This window comes from Synchiropus splendidus, chromosome 1 (assembly GCF_027744825.2).
Source record: "Synchiropus splendidus isolate RoL2022-P1 chromosome 1, RoL_Sspl_1.0, whole genome shotgun sequence".
Lineage (NCBI taxonomy): Eukaryota > Metazoa > Chordata > Actinopteri > Syngnathiformes > Callionymidae > Synchiropus > Synchiropus splendidus.
The window spans coordinates 27,127,363-27,150,748 of record NC_071334.1 but is presented as its reverse complement, the minus strand read 5'-3'; the positions used below and the strand labels follow the sequence as shown (position 1 = coordinate 27,150,748).

At 41.3% G+C, this 23,386-nt stretch overlaps 2 protein-coding genes and 1 long non-coding RNA gene across 9 annotated transcripts in view; 1 reads left to right on the top strand and 2 right to left on the bottom strand.

Moving 5' to 3' along the window:
* Positions 1–182: 182 nt before the first annotated feature.
* On the bottom strand, positions 183–11,016 carry ldb3b (LIM domain binding 3b). 2 transcript variants are annotated; one of them, XM_053853628.1, is made up of 10 exons: positions 10,908–11,016; positions 10,537–10,815; positions 6,400–6,551; positions 5,949–6,024; positions 4,614–4,636; positions 3,609–3,806; positions 3,331–3,354; positions 2,071–2,237; positions 1,946–1,982; positions 183–709 (listed from the first exon to the last, which is right to left on the bottom strand). In XM_053853628.1, the coding sequence occupies exons 2-10, from the start codon at positions 10,630–10,632 to the stop codon at positions 613–615; spliced, it is 870 nt and encodes a 289-aa protein (XP_053709603.1). In that variant the 5' UTR covers positions 10,633–10,815; positions 10,908–11,016; the 3' UTR covers positions 183–612. The 2 variants fall into 2 exon arrangements, with proteins under 2 accessions (XP_053709603.1, XP_053709604.1); XM_053853629.1 differs by lacking the exon at positions 3,331–3,354.
* On the top strand, positions 6,467–22,786 carry LOC128752427 (uncharacterized). Of its 2 annotated transcripts, XR_008413668.1 has the most exons (4): positions 6,467–6,608; positions 16,533–16,671; positions 16,764–19,219; positions 19,398–22,786. It is a non-coding gene; the product is annotated as an uncharacterized LOC128752427 (long non-coding RNA). The 2 variants fall into 2 exon arrangements; XR_008413667.1 differs by having other exon boundaries at positions 16,764–22,786.
* The window catches only part of LOC128752425 (melanopsin-A-like), a 23,388-nt gene continuing 12,832 nt past the window's right edge, over positions 12,831–23,386 (bottom strand). The window contains exons 6-11 of one of the 5 annotated variants that reach the window (XM_053853624.1): positions 22,774–22,935; positions 20,773–20,880; positions 19,886–20,057; positions 19,596–19,787; positions 16,582–16,653; positions 12,831–14,738 (exon numbers count right to left, since the gene is read on the bottom strand). In XM_053853624.1, coding sequence (XP_053709599.1) covers positions 14,310–14,738; positions 16,582–16,653; positions 19,596–19,787; positions 19,886–20,057; positions 20,773–20,880; positions 22,774–22,935 — 1,135 coding nt within the window. In that variant the 3' untranslated portion in view covers positions 12,831–14,309. Of the gene's footprint in view, positions 19,788–19,860; positions 20,058–20,772; positions 20,881–22,773; positions 22,936–23,386 lie in introns of all 5 variants that reach the window. The other 4 variants (XM_053853625.1, XR_008413665.1, XR_008413666.1 and 1 more) reach the window with 4 other exon arrangements.

The following is a 23,386-nucleotide window of genomic DNA, read 5'->3' as shown; positions in this document are numbered from 1 at the left end:
TCGTTTTTGCATCCAAATATATGCATAAAACTCACCTTGTTTTAAACCAACTTTTACCATTCAGGAGATGTGCTCTTCAAGGGTTATAGTAGGAGTAACGAATGACAACAATAGCAAGCGTTACAGTGCAAGACAGTAATGTCAGAAAGAGCAGGCCGAGTTTTGTAGTTTAAAGAAAACATTTATTCACATTAACATAAGTTCAGTTTGAGTGCATTTGTTTTGTACATAGTTGTGCCTGTAGTTACATCTTTGTCCTTCTGGCAGAAGTTACAACTCGTATGTGATTTCAATGTTGGGGACACGATCATTTCTACATTTCACTCAGATCCATTTCATCTTATTTTTTTTTTTTACACAATTTCTCTTTCATTTCTGAGATAGAACTCAAACAAAGAGGAAAATAAATGTGAGATCAGGTCTGAGCAGCAGACAGGTACAGTAGACAGGTAAAAAGCATATGAACATATAAAGCCTCGGCACACTCAACACAATAAACACTTAATGTCTCACATTCTAAACTACGGTGCTCCGCTCTCTCCTCCCGCCATTTATCCTCTCTTCCTCTTCGCGCCGTTCCTTTTGTCCATGTCCTCGTCCCTTCCAGGTCTCTTACTCCTGGATGTTGAGGATCTGTGCTGACAGCCCGTGATGCCAGTTCTTCAGCTTGGCAAAGCGAGGACCTCTAACCTCTGACTCAAACTTTTCCCTGAAGGTCAAAATAAGGACATTTAAAAGTAATGACTCAGTCATCACAGATCTGTTGAAAGCATTAGGAACGGTTAGCTGACTGACTTTTTATATATTTATAAATATGATCATCAGGGTAACCTATCATGTCAGCTGACACAAACAGCACCAGTCTTCAGACACCATATTAAGATCCTTGATAAGAGAAAAAAACTCAACAAAACTGACAAAATAGCCAGAATCTATCTTCTGCCCAGTTTGTTTTTGCATAAATGCACAGTTTCGTTTCAGCAAGGTAATAATTGCGTCTTCATCCGCTGTGAAAAGGGCGCATGGTCATTCAGTGTGTGAGACCGAGAAGACAGCTGCTGTACTGGTGTTTTCTCTCTTGGTCTCGACCGGTCTTTAATAGACATCCCATGTCCCCCCAGTCCCAGACAGAGCCGAGCAAAAACGCATTTGAGAATGAGATGAGACTGAGGCCCTAAAGAAGTGGTCTGTAGACTGATGGAGTACTACAACTAGGGCTGTCACGACAACACATTTTGCAGGTCGATTAATTGTCCCACCAATGATTGCAGATAAACAATATCATTGTCAACATTATTTTGTGATAAATTAAACATTAACGTCATGAATAATCTATGAAAATAATAAAATGTTTTTATTTCTCATCAGAATTTCAACATTGTAGTTGAAATGTTTTTTTAAAAAACTTCTTAAAAAATACAGTGAGTACAATACAAAGTCCATTAGAACAAATTGGCTTGTCCACTTTGTCCTCACCTTGTACATTAGGTTTGAGGGCAAAAATATTCTCACACCGGAGCTTTGACATTTGGTTTTCCATTCATGCTTCTATCTTGCTTTACTTCCACAAAGATGCAGTGTCTTGTGTTGCTCCCCATGGGTCCTACTAACTTGTTCAGCTGAGCTTGTGCTCGCTAGACGACTGACTCTGAGGTGACTGACAAGAGGGTTCACTCTGTTCATTCTGCTGTGGCACAATTGCGATATCGTGGACAGAGTAAACACTCCTGTCAGTGGCTGCAGACGGTCCAGTTAGTAGTTGGGAGAGACAAGAAAGGAGGAAATGAAAGAAGTGAACGTACTGATGGGGTCTCACTACTTAAAATGAAATATGCTTCTCTTGTTTGAATTTTTTCATCAACCAAATTTGGATTAAACTGCTGGGCTAAAACATTTTCCCATATGCTTCTACATGCACGTCGATAACCTCAGTTTCAGCTCTCACCTCGACCTCTGCAGGGCTTCCTCATCTGGATCTTGCACTGCACAGACAATGAAATTAGGAATTAAACACATTAGAATAGAAAATAGCATGTCAGACTAAAATACCTTCTTTGGAATTGTACTTACGGTATTCGGTGCCGGTGATGTGGGCCAGAATCCTGAAGCTTTTGGACTGTAGATTGGCAGCGCGGCGTGCCCACTCAGACATGTCCTGGGTGGTCTCACCCGGCCTGATCACAGCCTGGTACACAGGAGAGGCGCAGTCCACCACAGGGTCCTTGATGGGCAGAACACTGCAGAGCAGACAGGAAGTTAGGGCCCTGATAGCATCCGCTTTTCTGGTGTGTCCAGCTGGTCAACAGAACCTGATTGGTGAGCTGTCACAACATCAGATCAAGTGTTTTCTCCAGGAGAGATTAAATGATGTTAGAAGAGTGAGTTGGGTGCGATTTAGAAACCTGCAGATGAAAATACTCAGAACATTCCCATTCCAATAAAATCTCATTTTGAGATTCTATTGGCTTCTTTTTGTCAATAAACAGAACCACACATTTGGTAAGAATGGTACGAGACATTTCTTCTATGTTTTAGTATTTTTGGAAAAAAAAGTTATTTTTTGTAGACTGCCTATTTCCAGTTATTTAATTTTTTTGTCATTTATTTTGTATTTTGCAATATGAAGCCAGATTCATAAGTACAATACAAATATTTTACCCATTAATACTCTCTTTAATTTAATTTATTTTAATACAGTTTGTATTTTGGTATCCAAAATCAATCTCTGCACATAATGTTTATTTATTTATTTATTTATTTTTATATTGACACTGTACTGCTATTATTTTGTTTTTATTTTTGCTAATTGATAACTTTTCACCATAAATAATAATAATTACAATATAGATACCTTCTGACACATTATTGTTTATATATATATATATATATATATATATATATATATATATATATATATATATATATATATATATATATATATTGGTTAATACTAATATTTTCTTTTTAATTCCAACCAATCAACTTGCTCCCTTATCTTTTAGTCATGTGGTCAAGGTTCTTTTTTTTTCTTGATCCTACCCTATTTTTCTCTCAAAAGTACAGCAGGTCAGCTTGGTGTGAGTGTTCACCACTTTTGAAGAATATGAGGAGCATATGACTGCGCCATCATTACATGGTGTTTAGCATCTAGCATCATATGGAGTAATTTTAGTGAAGTAGAGTTGCTAAGTATCCAACACAGTCATGTGTACAACAAACCCAGACAAAGCTTCAAGGAGCACACGTTTGAAGATGTATGAAGCAGTGCGCAAGCGGTTTTCGAAGCCTTGACTCGAGTGATGGCAGGACGAGGAGCGGCGCTGTACTTACGCCAATGGGGAGCCGGCCTCCTCGCTGAGGTCACAGTCAGGGTGGTAGGATAGGGGAGGGATGAGTGGAGGGCGGCAAAGGTGTGGTTGAAGGTTTGTGGATGGAATGAGCAAAGGAAAGTGGATGAAAAGCACAGAGGAGAGCAATGACAGGGACATACACAGCGAAGAACAGCCTCGGCATCTCAGCAGACCACAGTATACAGCTGACTCTATTTAGTTGAGACTAACTGCCAGTACAACCAGCTGAAGGGGCTTTTTTAGGGTGCTTAACCTTACCTGTCATGACCCTTGGCCTGTGACTGGCCCGCAATAGCATCCATTATGGCGTCCTGTGAGTACATGCTAATGGGCGTGTTGTATTGGGCATGGACGATGGTGGCCTTGCCCCCTGGACCTCTGACCTCAATGGGCTTGTGGGTGGACAGGGCCGAGTCTTTCAGAGCGATGGGGTTGAAGCTGGGGGTGTACTCCATACTGCCAAGTGAAGGAGGTGAAGGGGAGGTCAGTGGTTAGCCAGTATAAAAAGGGAGTGAGATCTGAAGCACAACATGCAGCGATAAAAGAAGAGGCACGACGCAATACGCTGGGAGGACCAGGCAGCCATAATGGCACTAGAAAACAGGGAGGCTGATGATCCATAAATAATCTGTGATAATATTATAACCAGTTATCTGACTTGTCAAGGCTTTTTCTAGTCTGTGGTGAGTGCTGCATGTCGAAGGTCAAGGAAGTCTTCATCTGGTGTTTCACCTTCATCCATTCCTCTGTGGTCCAGTTGTGCTGTACAGCAGAAGACGAACCTTTCTGCATTTCACTTCTATACTTTTATTTCCATTCCATTTAGCTGCGTGAGGCAAAACCTAAACAATGTAAGGAAGTTGGTCGTAATATTATGGCTGATCAGCGAACAAACTGACAACATTTGCATTTAAAACACTGCAAGAGAGACAATGCCAGTTGTGGTGCAGTAATCCTTCCAGTTGTAAATAACAAAGACATGAACCATGCCACTCATGAGACAAACAAGGCAAAAACAAACAAAGGAAACAAAACTAAAGAACTAGTAAATACAAACTCATGAAATACATTGTGTTTGCATTCATGGCAGAAACATACAAGTCTATATACAAATTACTGTCGTCATGGGAATGCAAACATATCAGCAGGATGGCTGAATTAAATATTAATTTTCTAACTTCACTAACCCAAACATTCTCACTCCAATACAATCTCAGTTACACGTCATGCTCATTACTTATCAGATAATGTGTCGGTACTGACTTTGCTGCTGTGTTTGCAATAACCTGAAACAGAGTTGAAGGAAAGACAAGGTGGGGTTAATTTCGGGAGGTGTCTTAGACATGACAATGGCGTTTGCTAGGGGAAACGTTCCAGCTTTAGCTGGATGCCAAGTTTAACTTCATTCATCATCAGCTGGACATTTCCAGCTTCCTTTGCATCATCGGTGTTGACTGACAACAGCAGCAGGGGTGTCTCCGTCACGTGAAAGCAGGGGGAGGGAGCGGCTGACAGGGGCCAAACAGGAATGGCCCCGCTAGATCCGGGTTGTGTTAAGGGAGACAGTATGTGGAGTGGGACGTGCTGCTTGGCACACGTGATGGTGGAAGTTGGTGAGGGTACATCGAGGGGTTCAGAGTGGGTGAGGTCGATACGGAGTGGAACATTCCATGACGGTGACCAGCAGCTGCCAGGCTCTCCTGAGTGGTCCGGCGGCGTGTGTTGTGTGACACCTGACTAATCGCGACTGTGCAGTGGCTCAAACTTCCCCACACTGGATCATTATTAGAATGACTGACACTAGGATCTGTACAAGGTTTTTATCCATATGGTGTCTTTGAGAGTTAAGAAACGCATTTTCAAAGATGTGTTTCAGTTATTAATATGATGATGATTTTAGATCAGTGGTTGAAATGTCAAACTCTGGAGACATTTTGTACATATTCTGCATACATCTGCATTGAGTAAATTATTATGATGTTTTTAACATTTGAATCAAATTCGGATTGGCGGTTTTGTAGGGGGGCGACCTTAAGCCATAGGTCCGCTGCTCTCTGGTACCTGGAGGACGGCCCGGTATACTGGTGTGTTTGCTACAGAAATAGCCTCACTTGGTATAAAAGCTGCAGGAAGTTCTGAGTATTCTTTTTCAGAATCAACTTAAGGTGCTTCACGGCGAGGTTTATTTGAATTATTCTGACAGTTGCATTAGTACAGTTGACGTTGCAGACGTACCCCACTGATGAGAGTCCCAAGGTGGACCCTTCTCCTAACTTGCCCTGCATCAGCATCATCTCTCTCACAGTTTCCCTCGAGTAAAGGCCAATGGGGGAATTGTACTGGCCCTGGTGACTCGATGAAACTGGAGGAGTTGAAGGGGGTTTGACTGAAGCCCTAATGTTGGAGCTTGGAGAGGTTGAACTCTTGTGGAAGTAATTTTGTTCATCCTCAGAGATTCCACAGCTCTCCTTTCCGTAATGGAGAAGAAATGATGAAGAAAATCAGATCCTCTCATGGCCACAATTTTCTCCAAGGAATGGCAACAGGGAATAGCTTTAGCTCTGTATCAACGTTACAGACCAAAGCTCAATTCATTACCTTCTGGTGAGGGATGACCGGCATGGGGGAATCCATTCTTGGCGTCGCTGTAGGAACTGGTGCTGGGCGTCTTGATCTGAAACCATAATGTGTTTATGTGTTAGCTGGGCTGCAAACTGACATTAATAAAAGTCTAATATAGCATACTTATTCATTGACTATACGTTTGCTTACTTTATGGTTCAAGTATAAATATGGTATATAATATTCCTGTAAAGATTTCTTTTTTGCAGTTATTGCAATACAGTTGTGAAAGGTTTTTTATGTTTATATTTGGACAGGAACCGCTCACCTTTATTATCATTATTATTATTATTGAGCTTCTCAACTCCAGTTTCCGATAATGGTAACAGTGAGAGTTCACCCAGACTGCACTTTTTTGTGTTTATTCCAGCTTTTCCATCAATAGTTGCGTGCTGGTATCTTTACTGAAAATGTTAAGTGCATTTACTTCTGCATGGTGAGGGCAAGTTTGCTGGTGGCTGACTTGATCTTGTTCTGGGCCTCCAGGTGTGTCATCCCTTCGGTGCTGACCCCGTCGATGGCTGAGATGATGTCGCCTTGGGCCAGACTCCCACCCGCCGCCTTGCTGCCTGGGGTTATCTATGGGAGAGAGGTCAAGATGGCAGGTCACTCACACCGCTGACGCAGATTCCTCAGGTGACACACTGACAAACCTGTTTGACACATTTGGGTCATGTTTGGTGAAACATGACCCAAAAAGTTCTGCTCTATATGCAGCCCCTCCGTAAGAAATTGTTGTGTACTTTATTGAGTGTCATAGTTATTATTTCGACTGATATATGACTTTGATAAATGCTGCAGCAAAAGTGGGATAGATGGAATGGACATTGATGTTGCTTAAAGGAAAAGGATGAGGTTTATAACAACACTAATTATATCCAACGTGAAATCATTTTCTACCTGCTTGTCAGAGGTTAGCTTAAATTTAATTCATTCAACTGTCCCTGAAAGCATAACCGATGTACCACACCACGGTTTACTGGAAAATCCTTTTTGTCACCTGCCCCTCATTAATACAAAAACAAGATATTTTATACATAAGTGCTTAAGTTTCATGAATAAAAAGTTGAAAAAAACTTTTAACTTCATTATATTGCATGCTGTACTTGTGATGGAGCAGCGTGTACTTGCCAATGTACTTTCCTGAACATAGTTCTACTCGTGTTTAATGTGGCTGTAATGACAAAATGCAGTAATTTGATTTTTTCAAAACCTTAAAAGACCGCATGTGAACTAGCCTCATGAGCAGATCAACTAAGGTAATGCAGAGTTTTGTAGTTAAATAAGTAGAGAAAAGAGCATGTTTTTCAAGTACAGTACATTTATTGTATATTGACATGTATGTTTTCTGACTCTGACTTATAATTCTTATAAGTCAAAATGTCGCCTGCGTTGAAATACATTCCACTGAACTTCAGTCCAGACAGCTGGCAACATAGCACCAGCAACACTGCCCTCTTCTGACAAAAGCCAGTCTCTTCAACAAACCTTGCTGGAAATGTGACTATGCAATACCAAATATCAAATAGTACGAGATTCATATCACGACAGAGAACTAAAGCACTGTAAATAAAAATGTTATATATAGGTAAATAATCATAATATATTATAATTGTTATATACAACGATTAAACCAGCAATATTTTGTGTGATATCACTGAACTATGATGTGATGATGCTTGAATGTGACTCGCTTTAACTTATTGTGGGTAAACTCCGGTGCTGAGGGCAGGTTCGAGCGCCGCCAGGGACATACAGTATCTGGTCTAGGCTTACAGTCAACTCGTTAAAGAGTTAAAAATAAGCAACTCTGTTGATGCCTGCTGCCTCGCTGTGATTGACTCTCCAAAAAGCCTCCGTCCACACGTACACACACCAACGCACTCATAAAAACAACCACAAAACACACACACACCCACCTGCTGCTGACTGTCTCGCCGTGCAGACGCTTGGCCAACGTCTACATCAATGTTTTTTTTTTACAAACATGTCTTTGTCCTAAATGTGTCACAAATACCAATCAGTTTGGTTAATAAATTTGCGTGCTGAAAGCCATAATACCACCTAATATATAAAAAATTTATGTCAATATTTCTATAAAAAGTCATCATAGGTAAATAAAAGTCATACAATCGAGTGGCATGTCTTAAGGTTTGACTTCTTTGACAGAACCCCACCTCAGTGTGGGGGGGGATGTCGGCTGAAATTCAAGCCTCCAAGTTACGTCAATCTGAAACAGCGCCCCCATATATCAAGCCAAGGCCTTCATGTCCACGGAAAGGCACATGAAAGGCATAACACGTCAAATGACAATGCGGAAATCAGGCTGTAAAAATAAATAATCATTGTTGGGCTGGTGAACATCGAACAGCAAAATAATAAGTGATGGGTTCTTACACCAATAGTCTCATTATTTCAAAATCTGTTGAGGAACTTGCCAGTGGAATGATTTGGAATTCTTCACCTAAAGAGTGCAGACCTCCGCCAAACTGCTCGTATACAGGCATATTGCTATTTAGTGTATACCCAATAGGATACTGTTTAGCATTTGAAATACTGTTGCTCGCAATAAGAAGGATCTGACGCAAGGGGGCAGTGTACACGATAAGGTCAAACAAAAGTAGATTGAGTGGATCCAAATGACAAAGATCTGCTCCTTGACTCAACATCACCGTTTCTGTTTTTGGACCATCTTGCTGACAGACAAATGATGACAGTCTTGCAACCTCTTTGACAGAGACGGCAGAGAAGTGTATGTGGTTGTCTGTCTGTACGTGGCCTGTCATTAGCTGGCAACCCACCACTTGCCATATGTTGTATGCAGGAAAGGGTCCCACTAACAGGGATGAGTGGCAGAAAATGAATGAATCTCCACTTCTATAGTTCGACAGATATCATTTTCTGCCTGATTTCTAAGACTGGTGATGCTATAGAGATGACTCCACACCCTGTACCTGAGCTGATGGGAAGGTGAACAGGATCACCAGAAAGTCTTGCTATGCCATTCTTTTCTGTTGTGATCTGCACTGAAGACTTTTTCCTGAGTGGGTCTGGCGTGAAACTGACGGTTTTCTGAAAATGCTCTAATGTGATCTGTCATGAAAAAACAGGTGGTTCAATGCAAAGAGGCTTTCCTGATCAAAACAGTATTATTTCCTCAATAATTTCTGGATGATGGCCTTTTAATGAGCCGCCTCAGAAGTCAAATCATGCACAGTTTGATAGCATAATAGTGTCATTAGACCAGACCAGTGACTCATATTGTCTGGGGAATATGTTTGGCTTTTTAATTGTCAATTGCAAAATTGTCATTTCTGTGATTAAAAAAGTGAATAAATACTAAAAGCTTGAATAGAAAAAAGGGCATCAACAGCCATTTTAAGAGCCAAAACACCATTAAGTTTACATATTTGACGGTGAGCCTGTGCCAATTTAGCATTTCGCTACACACCTTGTTTTCCAAAAGGCGAAGAAAGTAACATGAAAAAATAGGAATATAACAGTGATAAATGAAGTCTGTTCCTTCTTCTGTCACAGACTCGTGTTTCCTTTTGAGCTTATTTGTGTGTTGGTGCGCAAGAACTTTGTGGAAATGAGTTAACTCAAAACACAATTCCCTACGATTCCGTTGGACCTGAGATGCGAAATAAAGCTTAGTGAAGGTAACACAAGCCTTTCCTGGACCATTCCGTCCCTGTTTATCCATCTACCTCTTCCCTGATGCTATTTAAAGAAAATGCTGTAAATACACCAGCAGGCTTGCCTCAGAGAGAGTCTCCGCAACACTAGCAACAAAACTTTTTTTTATTTTCAAGTTCAACAAACAAGCAGTTAAGTGTAGAACCATATATAGGTATTGTTCATATTCATCTTAGAACTTTCTTGCATCAAAACCTTGTTGATAGACAATATTAAGTAAAATATAGAATCTTTTATTTACTATATTTATGCTTATATATGTATGTATATATAAAACTAAAGCTGTGCTGGAACAACATTGGAAGCATAAACGTTTAGTAGAAAACATTTCTGGTATTCAACTTTGGAAATATTGGGCACAGGATACAGTTTCTTAAAGCAAAAAAAAAAAAAAAGAAAAATTAAAAAAGCTTGACATGTTCTTGACAAACCAGCTTGACATGTTCTCAAGAGCACCTATTCCAATCTCTCTGCTCCTGTTCTATTCTGGAATTCTCTCTAGGGATTACGTTCATGCCTCCCTGTCATTAACACATACAGCCGCATTACATAACTGCCACTCGTACACACATCATGCACACACGGACACACGGACACGCGGACATAAAGAAATCACATGCGTCTTACACATGTATATGGTCACGGTCACATCAGGTAACAAAGTTGCAAGCATCGATTGTTGATTATGTGAGCGGGAAGTTGGACTTTGTGTTGACAATATTATACATGGAGCCTAATGAGTACATGTTTTGACTTCAGAGAGGCTTCCCACCACTACTGCAACATTTTAAGTGACAATAATTGGAAAATCGGTATAACAAAGATCTTCTTGTTTGCTGAATGCCAGCACCCCTGGGCGACTTACCCTGGAGATGGTGAGTGGCATGTTGAAGTCCTTTCCTCCCTGTAGCCTGAAGCCCCATGGAGCCGGGCCATTCAGAGTTACTGTGTACGTGCTCATCTTTGCTTAAACACTCGTCCGGCTGTGTGGATTCTCCTCTTCAGCCCTTATCCTCCCTTTGCTTCCCCTTTTCCAAACCTCCTCCAACAGCTTCTGCTCTACCCGTCTGTGCCCAGCACTCAGGACAAACACCCTGGGGTGGTGTTGGTGGCGGTAGTGGGTGGGTCAGGTGCTGCTGAACCTCTGTGACACACACGAACGAAGGTACACATAGACAAACATACATTCGGATACACAGATGAAGGAGGGAGCGTCTGCAATGGAAAATATCTCACCATAGAGGCATGAAAAAAATATAAAAATGTACTTAAATGAATCAAAATTAGAGAGGAGTTTCTTGCCTGCAGGGTTGCTGAGGGTGAGGGACAGACAGCCTAAGAATAGAAGAGCCACTGGGAGACACAGGGGCCGGGGCCCTTATAAGGACTGTAACAAGAAGCCCCAGAATGCTTCACTGCGGATTCACATGGCCAATATAGACCCCTCTTACTGCAACACATTCTCTCTCTGTCACTCTCTCTCCCACTGCTATCTGCTCAGGCTCCTTGCACCCTCTTGTCCCTAATCTCTGGTCTCTGGTGATGACATTTCACGTCCGCTCTCCTTGTCATTACTCCACTATGAAAGAAAGATGCTCCTGTTTCACTATCATACGTGATGGAGCAAAGAGTGCTTTTGGTGCTGCCAAATTTGCGTAGTTTCTTTCTAGCTTCAACAGTGACACACCGACAGCTTGGAAAACAAGTGAAACAGATGAACAAAGTTTTTTAGGAGATGTTGGCTCTGTGGTGTCCTCTTCTCGTTGTATCTGAATTTTGCTGTCCCTCCAACAAAGTGTGGCAAGGAATGAGATAACTGCGTCTTCTGCAATGAGAAGATGCTGTGGAGTAAGTGGTACAGTTCTTGATTTACTGCTCAGTTTTATGGTCCGTGGTAGGGAACTTGGCCTGTGACCAAAAGAACAAGACTGAAGCTTCTCTGAAGTTATGTGTTGATCTGACCCCAAAGCATGAGGACAGCCCCATTCGGCAAACCCATCCTCACCACATGCTTTACAACACACCCACTTACGATTATCTGTCAAGCCAAACCATGACGAATCCCTCTTCACGTAACTCCTTAGCAAGTTTTTGTCCAACGCTCTTGTTCGCTCCCATCTATACAAAGCCTGATGCATCTCAATCGTCAGGTTATACTTCACTTCACAAGGTTTTATGCACGTCTCTCCTGTTGCGAAACATATGAATCAGACCTGTTTTGACATTGTGTTTTTATCTGGAGAATAAGGAGAAAGTGAAAACATATATCATTGAAGCAACAAGGTTGTTCAGTAGCAACGGATTAGAACATTTCTAAACTCACATCTTAACTTCAAAGCTAAAGCAACTACTGTAGTTATCTGTTCAGTGAGCTGAAATTGACACATTGTGCTCTATTCTGCAAAAATTACATTAAGAATCAACTTGAGAATATCACAGTCAAGCTACTGCATCAGCTATTACACCGCGCCCACTAGATGGCAATGTGGACTCTGGCTATGTGCAGTAATAACCGCGTTGGGAGACCCGGTGGGCTCAGCTCATTATTTATGATTCATGTGAACTTTCCAAGGACAAAAAGAACAGATGACCCAAGATGAACGAAACGAAAGCAGCTCTTTGACCTGTGTGGTTAAAAAAACAAAAAACAAAAACAATTCCACAACTCAGATACCGTGCATACACATACTTTTATAGTTACTTATTATACAATATTTATCTGCAATAATAATCATGCCAGTTACCTAACCTTTGCTGCCTGTACAGGAATTTTCAGCCTGTACAGGAAATATACGAACTGCATTTCAACTTTTGGATGTGTAATATCAGAGTTTAGTTGTAGATTCATGTGATGAATTTTAAATCAACTTCCAGGACATTTTGCTTTCTCGGACGGCTTTTTTCTCCAAGCTAGAAATCTATCCAATATACATGCAATGATGCCAACTGTTTAAGTTTTAGTACTCTGTCGCCTTTGAAACTGAATCTACCACAACTAATCGATACTTTCTCCTGGCAGTGCGATACTGGTAATCCAGTTATTGGTTGCGACCTTTCATATATTGATCAGGAGTGCTTGACAATATGAAGTGAAAGCATGAGATCGCCAAGAAACAGAGAACACCTTGTGAGTCATGAAATGGACACAAGCATCGAGTTTTAGAACCACTTTACTGAGAAAATAAATAACTGCGACACAAAACATTGTGTACAAATACAAGAAAAAGCAACACAAAGTCATCACTTAGAAAAAACGATCAGCTCACGTGAGATTATTTTCAAAACAACATACGTTTCCTATCTATTATGTCGTGATTCTAGCATTTTTTTGAAATTACCCCAGACACTTAAAAAGAACATATTCTTTATTTACATAGATTTGTTCAAATAAAAAGAATGCCCACATGGGTTTTTACAGTACATTTGTAAACTCTGATTTGGTCCTGGATTGAAACAGTCTTGTTTTAGTTGGTGTCATAGTTTGCTTGGCACTGATTGGCTGTTTAATAGAATGTTAATTCTCTGAAGTTGAAACTGCATTTAGTAGAACTCAAATTTATCTCTGTCACACATGTATGCACAACCCAGAGTGTTTAACATTAGGATTTCAGAAGCAACACAAGAGTCTGTTCTTCGCAAAACACCAGGATAAGAAGTTTATCAAATAAACATTTGGGTTTCTAGGAAGCAACATATTACACCACCACAAAATCAGATAAGACAGTTATACCAGTCATCGGACTTTGTGTGCTGTCAGTGCGACTCTCAATACTTTCGACACTTGAGATTGAGCAAAACAACGTGTCATGATCAACAAGAAACACAAGTGATGAGTGTTTTGCCGATAAAGATTTGTTCTTTTCCAAATATATTCAACTGAGGTAATTACTTTAGAAAAAGTTGTAGGACAGGGCTTGAGCCCCGGAAAAGGTGCGGGAATAAGTAAAAGTTGTCAGAATCCTGGAGAGAGTGATGCCTCCTGAATAAACACATCACTGATCATTTGAGCGTGAAAAGCTGAAACAGATTAGGTACAATAAAGTGGCTTTGTGGTGGTCGACGATGAGGTATATGGTTGATGTGAAAAACATTCAGTTCGCTAAACGCTAAAAATTGCAGAGGTGTAAACTTGCCCAGTTAATGGTCACACTTTCACACATTCACACTTGAGGATTTTTATGCCAGACAGTTTGTGTTGGAAAAGCACTTTCTGGAATGGCTGTTATCGTTCTCTGCCTGGAAGCTGGACATCTTCCACGGGAAAATGGAGTGCTGGCATCCTCCCTGGATGCGCTTAGGAAAGGGTTATTGTGGATTTTCCCCAGTCAAAGAAGAAAGACGGCTGAGATGAAGGAGCAGGGAGATGGAAAACAGAGAGGCTGGAGACTTGGTGAGATGACCGGGAGGATAAATGGAATGGTGCAGAAAAAGGCACATGGATGTACAACAGGAACGAGAGGCGAAGACAGTCAATCAATCCGGTCCTCTAACACAAGTCCTGCCATGCCTGACGCTCTTCGAACAAGGAAGATGAGCTGTGTCAGTCTGCCAATGGCTTATCTTCTTTCAACGCCACTTCTTTACATTTTTAAATAAACCCAAGCAGCTCACACAGGAGTGAGCATCAGTCTCGACACACTAGTGACAAAGGAATTGTTTAAAATGGCAATAAGAATAAATACACTCTTGCTTCAAGTCACCGCAGTAGCAAACATGCCGGTACAGAAAGGTCAGATGGAGACACACACACACACACACACACACACACACACACACACACACACACACACACACACACACACACACACACACACACACACACACACACACACACACACACACACACACACACACACACACACACACACACACACACGCACGCGTACCAACATTAACTCTTATGGTAACTGTGGTCTCAATTCTGGCTATGCTGAGTGACTCCTCTGCAACCGGGCTGTGAGTTTTGGTTTGTGTGAGGTTGCCAGGTGAGCTATGCAGAACAGAAGGGCTGGAGGATGTGGGCTTGCTCAATGGCTGGAGTCCTGGCTCTTCCGGCGCACTGTCCAGCTGTGGAGAGGGGCGAGCAAGAGGAAGACGTTAGTTGTTGTGGAATGCTTGGATGGATGAGCAAGGCACGGGGGATGAATTTGGGGTGTTAATTAAGTTTCACCAAGAACGACTGCGATTTGGATCAATGGAGGCCACGTCCACTTAACCTGCCAGTGTGAGACATGAAACGGTCACAGTTGATCAAAGACATTGATTGGTGGTCTTGATGAATGTTTTCTTTTTCCACCGTAACCCTGATGGAGTGGGGCGGGTGAAGTCAAGCGCAGATCTGAGATCAATAAGGGGACTGGGAGTGCAACAGAACTCCAGCTGGACTAATTCTGGTGACATTACAGCTCCAGCTAAGATGTTGAAATGTCTGGGTGAGCTTGAGCCTTGATACCCTGATGCTGTCATGCGCCAATCTCACTGCAGCACCACGGATATTCCAGCTTTCTGAAGTGTGCTTCACAGGTACATTAAAAATTTTGCATCACCATTGCTGTCAGACCAAGTCAAAGATAGAAGACATCTAAACATTATTGGGTGCATTATGCTGCAGTTAAAGTCACTAGAACTATGGTTATCAACAGTCTATGGAAAGCTAGTTTAAAGGGGGCTCACTTTACTTTAACTAAACACCCAGCCACGCATTTTTTTGCCCTGCTTATCTGAGGTCAGGAGGTCAAGGGTCAGCAGTGTAGGAAAAGAGGCTAAAATGTCACTCCCCCTGAAACCTCCTCCCAGTCTACTAGGGGAATACAAAGTAGCTACCAATGAATGAATTAATCTTTAGTTTGTAAACCGGTAACATCTGACTGGAATAAACCGGCTGCGTCCGAACAAGAGACACGGTGTGTTGACACTGGTGACTTTGACTAATGGGTGTATGAAAGATTTATGCCAGAAACACTTCCTTCGGCTGTTACTAAAAGGCGGTTTGTTGATTCTGTCTTTTTTTTTTTTTTTTTTTTTTCGCTGATGTTTTGGCGACACGGCTGGTGGGTGGATTTCTGTTTTGGCTTCAGCTTCATATTTAGCATACAGACTCAGTTATCTATTGCTCCTTGAGGAAGCAAAAACAAAAGAATGAGCATAATTGATTGAATGTCAAACAAACCCCATTCATGGTGCTATCTCAGACAATGTGGACATTCCAAGAAAAATGTCGAACCAGGACACAGCAAAAAAAAACAAAAAAAAAACCTTGATGTGACCAGTTTGCAGCGCTTTTCATCAGACATTTTCTCAATATTTTTTCTTTTTGACTGCTTTAGCCTCACATCATGCGCGATCATTATTTTAGGAGCCATTGAAAGTAGCAAGCTAACTGGATTCCATTTCAGAAACACAAATAAATTGTATAGAAATTAATAAGTAATTCAACAGTTAGCTCTGCTAGGCACATTACAAAATGTAAACTGTATTAGCCTCAGGAAATACAGCTGATAAATAAATTAAAATTAAAAACTAAAAATAAATTAATTCAGATAAATCATGAGACAAAAGCATGAAGTACATTTAAAAAATGCAAAAAACTAATGTCGATATTTGCTCAAAAATGAATGAACAAAGAAACTTGCCTGAATATAAATGCACTGCATGTTATGACTCTATGTGCTAGTGAATGATCTCATGAAATATATAAATGCAAAGCATTGTTTGCAATGAATAACAAGATAATGCAACTCTTTGACTTCACAGAGCAGCTCAGCTTCTGTGAGATGATCTTATCACAACTGAAACTGGGCAAAAAGAGATGATTAGCACCCATTTTCAGCTGCAGCACTTTTCTCTACATAATTTGTTTAGGCTTCAGCTCCAGTTGACCAGATGTCAAAAATAGTGAGTGGACTCTTACAGCCGCAGGCAGGTGTGTGGAGGCCTGGAGATTGATGTCCAACATGGAGATGTCCTCAGGCTTGTTCAGGCTCTGGACAACATAAACAAGGTCAGTCTGACAGCCTCACTTTTTACATAGATTGCATCAATACTTCATGTTGTCTTCTGTTTATCTTCGTTTTTCAAACTTTTTATTTGTAGACCTGCGGCGCAGCAGTGGAAGTACACAACAACCCAAAGAACTTTGGAACGCCGCCGAGTACAAAAATACTACAGATTCAGATAAAAGATTATCCACCATATAATGCTGAGTGACGAAAGCAGATGGAGGTCAGAGACTTCTAGAAAATCTGTCGTCTTGGTCTGGCAACAACTGCTGTGTGTGGAAACTGGGGTCACATCATGCAAATTGAGGATTAAGTCTGAAACTAACAGATTAGTGGATTAGTACTTTTTTTTTTACCCTGTGTGAAGCAGTCCCTAGTCAACCCGACCTGCATGGCACCACGCCTACATCAGTCAGTTAAATACATGCATACATGTGTCCTTTTTTCTGAGAAATAAGATGATTATACAGAGACGGAAATGCTCTACATACATGTCCCAAATAAACCAAGTCGCCTGACAGTCAGCACTGTGGGCACCAAGTGTTGCTTATTCTGCATATGAAGTGCTTTAAATGTCCTTCAAAAGTAACTACTCGTCTTGCTTTTGGCTGAGCGTTAACTTTATAGAGAAATCCATAATAGTGGAGTGTGACGTAACCAGTTTGAAATGAAACATCCAAACTAAGGATTGTAAAGACTATTAATTTTCAATCTGTTTATTGAACTCTCTCAGGAGAATGTATGGCCTCGACACAGGAAACTTGGCAAATGTGTAACTTCATTGGCTTTGTCAAGGAAGCAAAGACATGGGTGGAAAATACATGTTAGAGCCTCAAGTTTAGCTTTGGAATGGTGTTCATGAGACAAAATATATACTAGTACACCTTTTCTCATGTTTCATAAATTCATAAATGCGTTTTATGAGTAGTTAGCCTAGTTGTGGTTGGATTTCTGAGCCCACCTGATCCAAACAAACCTAATCCTAAAAGCTCTTTACAAAAGGGAACTTCAGATTGTCGACCGCATGCCGGAGAATCGAACTACCTGCAGTGATACACCGTAGCGTTCATCCAACTCCTTAAGCCTCAGCAAGAGAAAAAATGGAGCGCTAAACTGCTGAGCAACAACTGTAAATGGGCGCCATACCAACATGACCTAACCACTATTGTGTCTGAAGGCAAATGAGAGAAGTCAGGTTGAATTTTTCTGAACCAAAATCAGGACGATTGTATCAAGAACAGAACAAACACACCTTAAATGTGTCAACTCTGATCTGCTGTTTTAACAGTTCCTGCGACTGGTTTTGCCACTACAGATCACTTCCTTGCTTGTTAGGGAGCTGACTTAGTATAGTATGGATTATGTCACTGACCAAGACCTGAGCGTCTCTGCTGCACTACCTTCCTGTCTCCTGTGGAATGATTCTCTCATGAAGCTAATTGTCCTGGTTGAACACATTTATCTGGCTTTAACTAATTTGCTTCTTTCAGCCCTCTATTCCGACAGTTGCTGCTTAGCTAGCACGACCATCAAAACACAACAAGCCCATCGCTTTGTTCCCACCGCCATGGTGAGTGGGGGCCACATGACCAGTCCATGACGGACTCTTTTGTGTGAAAAGTGACCCAGTTATGCATTATTTCACTCTGGCTTTCCTATCTCCACCTCTTTGTTTTTTCTGCTTTATGATCGCTGCCTCTTTACACATGATGAAGTGTGTGGAATAGTGTTTTCTGGACTCTTTCTTGACTATTAACGTCTCTTTCTATTATTCTCAATGTCGACAGTGTGGGTTAGTGAGTGACGTTTCTCTTTTTTATTCAGTGGAAATGCACGTTTTGTTTTTATTGATTTGTTTATGAACCAGAGTCGCAGCAAACCACTGGTGGTCACAGTTATGTTGTGACTTGCTTTGGTTTTCTTCGTGTCTGTCGCTCCAGCTAAAGAGCGAGGTCGCCAGCACACTGATGACTGACTTGAGTTGCTTTGCGGTTTTAGAAATGCATCTTTTACGTGGCGCATTATTGATGTTCTTGAGTGGTTCACATTTTGTCAGTGAGTATAAAGTTCCTTTGTGACAAGTGCAATGTTTTACAAATAATGAACAACAATATTTGGCATAAAACTGTTTAAATGGTATAAAATGGTTCAAAGATGTGCATAACAAAACAAAAAAAATAAAATAAGCTATATTTTGTTTTCGATCGACAATCGATTTCTCTAACCTGGCACAGACGGAGCTCAGGTTTTGTTTGAGTTTTATTTGCTAAAAACTTCGTTTGTGCTGTGGATGAGGAAACATCGTGTGATTGTGACCGTTTTAGCAGCCTTGAGGTAAGAGGCCGCTGACTCCAAGGTTGTTGCGCGGCTCATACATTTCATGCTTTCTGTTAGAATACCTAGCCATTCAACAGCTGCTAATGTTCCTAACTTTTCTCTGCAGAGATGTTTAGCATTGTTTTTTGACACCGAAGGGCTTCAGAGTATCAAGACATGCAAGAGATGCTGATTCTGTCCCATCAATATTCGTTGAGGACATCACGGAAGTCAGTGAGTTCATTTGAAGAGTTTCTTTTAAGATGTCGCAGAGTTGGCGCCGGAGCTCAGATAATGGGAAGGTGCTCCTTCCTCCGTGTCTGGAATTATGTATTAAAACGACTAGGCTGAACAAGAGCTTGCTGATGTCGCAGCCATTTTCTCTTCTCTGACACTACTTTCTATCTTGTAGCCGACGATTGCAGAGATAAAGAACACTGACAGGAGGAGGAACTCCTCTCAGGGACATCTGACAACTGCAGTAATGACAGTGTTAAACTTTTGCTGATTCAATCAATCTTCAATCCAGTAACTGCCGAGTCACGCCAGTGTCATAACACTTGTGGAATCTAAGGTCACCTGCATGAAATTCAATTGTATTTGTACTCACCAGATTGTGTGACAGGTGATATATAGCAGGGTCAATGCAGTTGTATGCTGCAGTTCTCACAAATTCTTCCGTACCATGACCCATCACCTTTGACCTCTGACTGGATCGCCGCGTGTGTTTGACATCACCAGACAACCGATGACTTACAGGTGTTTGGAAGGCATTGCCCTCCTCTGTGTCTGAGAAACCAGCCTAAGAACAGACAGAATTCAGGACATCAGAGTCTTGTGTTCAAACTCGGGAGAAGTGGAGGACAAAGACATACCATGTAAGAGATTTGGGACACTCACTGATTCACTTTCAGACTGGGACGAGCTGCGTGTCTTGCCCAGGCGGTTGCTCTCAGACTGGCTGGTGAGGGTGGAACGTCTGGTGGACTGGAAGCTGCTGCTGCTGAAATATTCTTTGCTGGTAATGCACAGCAACACAGCCAGATATGGGATGTACCTCCTGATGGCTGCCCTGAGGGACAAGAAGGTGAACATTTGAAATCGCCAGCACTTTCTGACGTCTCCTGTCGAGAGGATTCAGCTTCACACTTTGGCTGCCTTACATCTCTAATTGATTCTGCTCATCTTTAAATTTAGACCTTTCACACTTTTGAAATTTTCCATTCGCTAACTGTTCAGTTAGAACAGATGTCAGAAATCTGCGGCTAAAAACAACAAAAGTATTATACAATTGGTCAGTTGTTTACACAACAGGGACATGCATACCGACTGAGATTAGATAAATGTGTCATCTCTTCTGCTGCTTACAAACAACTCTTAACCACATCCCATGTATGCCTCTTTCACTGGTCTTCTGTCAACGTCTGTCCTGAAACAGTACTTTTTACTGATTTTGTTAACTGAAATCCGTGTTCATTCATGCGGCTCTGTCTTCTGCCTCGTGGCCCTCATCGGTAGCAAAATGAATTATCATTTTAACAGCTGGTCTCAGGTCTGCCTGGAAGCGTCTAGATCGCATTAATGGTCAGGCAGCACGTAAAGTGAAGACCTTGCTAAGTGACTATACAGTAACATTTCAGGAATCTAACAGGCTAATAGACTCACTCTGGAAATCTATAGCGCGCACACACACACACTTGTATGCAAGCTATATTGTGTCAGAAGTCAGATTTAAAAATAAGCTAATTAATACAATTCAAGCATGTAACTGTGTAGTTACTGTGTACCTGTATTTTGGATGTGTAATGGCATATATGATGGGGTTGTGGATTGCAGATGCTTTGGCAATGACTGCAGGGACGGAGTTCATATACGGGGTCAAGAGGTCTGCATACCTGAGAGGGAGGGCAGAGAAAAAGACAAGAATGGATGGAAATGAAGAAAAACGAGAGAGAAATTAGAATGGTCATGACTGTAAATACAGTGACACAAGTCAAAACACACTTGTACAGTAGAATGAGCAATAGATGACTTAGATTAGATTACACAATATCACATCATATACACGTCACAATGGTGAGATGATGGTTACTGACTGCTTTGGAAGTGGGACTACTGCAGCTGCCTGGTGAGCAGGTTGCCATGTTGCCTCTTTCGCACAGAATACACGCAGAATACAGTGTACTGTTAAACATCGGAACTTGGTTGACACTGTTGCCATGAGTGACGTGTTCAACCAAAATCGTGAACGTCAATCGCAAATCGTACAATGTGGCCATTCGGCCGACCAAGATAGTTGAGACACTATTGTATCGTATAGCTACAGTAAACACAAGCAACAATTGTGAACAAGATTGTGTATTCTGACCAAGCCATAAAACGTGCTTTTGTTTAAATAAGATAAGTGGAATGCAAGGTGAGTAATAAGTTAAAGGGACTTTTGTTATACCAGAGTCATTAACCAAGTCACTCAAAATGCTGTAACGCAATGGAAAAGTAAGTTGTGTGTAATGTTAATGCATTTACTGATTAGCTGTGTACAGTAGGTAAGTAAGACATTAGTGCTCAGCTGCAGCCTTGAGATAAGCACTTTCAGACCACAGTCTCCGAGCGGACGTCGAGAGATGTGTGTTACAGGCCCAGAAGTAGGGAAACGGCAGTATGTCTAATACGGCAATATTTAAGTACATACAGCACAACTTTCGGTTAAAGAAAACCAAGTCCAAAATCGGGGTTAGTGGCCAGCTCAATTTGTTGCTTCTCCTCCGCTGTCGCTCCATTGTTCCGTGCATCAATGGCGCCATCAATGCAGCTCTGAAAATACTGTGCTGCAGATGGATGCCACTTTCACGTGCAATGTCATGTCACTCATCCATTCACCTAGCTCTGCCCTCTCACGGTCTCAGTTGAGATTGTTTATTCATAGTGATTAAGAAAATAAAATGTCTTTACTTTAAATGCTACCAAGTTTCATAAACCAAATCATAGCAGCTCTTCATGAATATGAATTCCTCCTCTGTGTAACATAGATGAACGTAAAAAATATAATCTGTAATAATGAATATTTGTCTGTCTTCATTTGATTTGGCACATTTTCCTAGCTGACTTAGTATTAGCATCGGAACTGGTGATGGTTGAGGGGTTTTCTGAAGCTCACTTCAAAACAATTGTGGTTACACTTTTAGATCTGAGAAAATATACTGTATAAACTTGTGAGTTTTAGCAGCCAGTAGCTATTGATAAAGTTCCGATTAGCATGACTGTATCCTGGAATGATCAACAAAAGTTCACTCTAGTGACCACATAATGACTCACTATTGAAAGTGAGCTATAAAAGCACTGTGAAAGAGCCAGCCTCTGCCAATCAGCTTCAGTCCACCCTCAACACAGTCTCCCATTGAATGTACCCTTCAAAAAAAATCCAAATGCCAATCTGCCAAAAGGCCGAAAATGGTCCCTTGGTCCCTTTGGAAAAAAAAAATCCAGGATCCAGATCCGGATCACTCTCAATATTGAATCACTTGTTCTGTGTCCCTTTTCACACATTGCCTGGAAATTACATCCAAATTAAATCTGTCCTTGACATTTCAAGTTATTTTGAACACGAACAGTCAGACAGATGAACCAACACCGTCAAACATAACCCTCTTGGTGGAGGTAGTAAGCAAGTAATTACTTCATTAATGGTTAACATGTGTTCCCAAATGTCAAGTGTAACCACAATTGCAAATGGAGTCAATGCCAGGTGTGAACATTCTTTCTATCTCTTGCATTGAATCGGGACCTACCCGGCGAAAGCGGTGAGGGCGGCACAGGAGTAAGGGGCCCAGGAGATGACAAAAAGAAGGATGACGATGAGCGCTATCTTGGCCATCTTCCACTCACTTCTCAACCTGTGGAACTTTTTGGCTGAGTCTCTGCTTCTCTCACAGTTCATCTTTGATACCGCTCTGTTGAAGAAACACGACACAACAACCGCTTAACATGTAGGAATTTTCTTCACTGAAGTCAGGATGCTGCCCAAATGCTTTTCTATTTTCCTTTTAAAGAAGGTCAACATTGCCATGTCATGTGGTAAACACATGAATCATCAACGCTGCCTTCCCCCCATTTATTTATTTAATTTTTTTTTCATTCATTCATTCTATTATGTGACGTCATGCACCATCAAAAGTAGCGCACTGCTCCAATAGTTTAAATCAGGCTTTGGAAGGGAGCCTGAGTTTTCTCAGTCGTGTCAAAGAATTGCTTCTGATCGTATTGAAGGCAACTTCCTGTAACTCTGAAGCACTGAACACCAAAAGATTATCAGCTTTAAGTGAAGGGAGGAAGCAGAAATGCACACTCCAGTCTCCAGCAACTGCATGAAATCAGTGGTCTACTCTCATTCACAAATCTGTG

Coding starts and splice junctions, on each gene's coding strand:
- ldb3b (XM_053853628.1), bottom strand. CDS start 10,632: ATGAGCACGTACACAGTAACTCTGAATGGCCCGGCTCCATGGGGCTTC. Junction 6,025..6,399: donor CTTGCCCTCACCATGCAGAA/GTAAATGCACTT, acceptor TTATGGTTTCAG/ATCAAGACGCCCAGCACCAG. Junction 3,807..4,613: donor ATTGCAAACACAGCAGCAAA/GTCAGTACCGAC, acceptor TTCACTTGGCAG/TATGGAGTACACCCCCAGCT.